The following is a 444-nucleotide window of genomic DNA, read 5'->3' as shown; positions in this document are numbered from 1 at the left end:
TTCCGGCTAGGTATCTGAGTTTATTTTTTATTTCTTTATTTTTTAAAAAGACAGAAAGCAGCAGCAGCAGGAGCAACAGCAGGAGAAATACGAATACGAGCAGCAGGAGACAAACGCAGCGCATGCAGCAGCTGCAGCACGCGGCTGTGCTGCACCTCCGCATACACCCCAACTGCAGCACCAGGGGGGGGGCAGCTCTCAACAGGCAGCAGCAGCTGAAACAAACACAGCAGCAGCAGCAGCAGCAGCAGCAGCAGCAGCAGCAGCAGCAGCAGCAGCAAAAGCAGCAGCAGCAAAAAACATAAAAAATTAGGATGGATGAGGGGGCCGCAAAAGAAGTACAAAAATGAGACGCTTCTGCTGCTGCTGCTGCTACTACTACTACTGCTGCTGCTGCTGCTGCTGCTGCTGCAACTGCTGCTGCTGCTGCTGCTGCTGCTGCAA

General features: G+C 52.9%; 1 protein-coding gene across 1 annotated transcript in view; it reads right to left on the bottom strand.

Annotated features, from left to right (window-relative positions):
* EMH_0009640 (NADPH-dependent oxidoreductase, putative) overlaps positions 1 to 444 on the bottom strand; it is a gene marked incomplete at both ends in the record, with an annotated part of 2,736 nt that overhangs the window by 605 nt on the left and 1,687 nt on the right. Inside the window, one exon of the mRNA XM_013498719.1 lies at positions 156 to 215. Coding sequence (XP_013354173.1) covers positions 156 to 215 — 60 coding nt within the window. The remainder of the gene's footprint in view (positions 1 to 155; positions 216 to 444) is intronic.

The sequence above is a fragment of the Eimeria mitis genome, genomic scaffold (genome assembly GCF_000499745.2).
Source record: "Eimeria mitis Houghton genomic scaffold, Emh_scaff366, whole genome shotgun sequence".
In the NCBI taxonomy this organism is placed as follows: Eukaryota; Apicomplexa; class Conoidasida; order Eucoccidiorida; family Eimeriidae; genus Eimeria; species Eimeria mitis.
The sequence above is the reverse complement of the archived record's forward strand: the minus strand, read 5'-3'. Positions and strand labels throughout refer to the sequence as shown.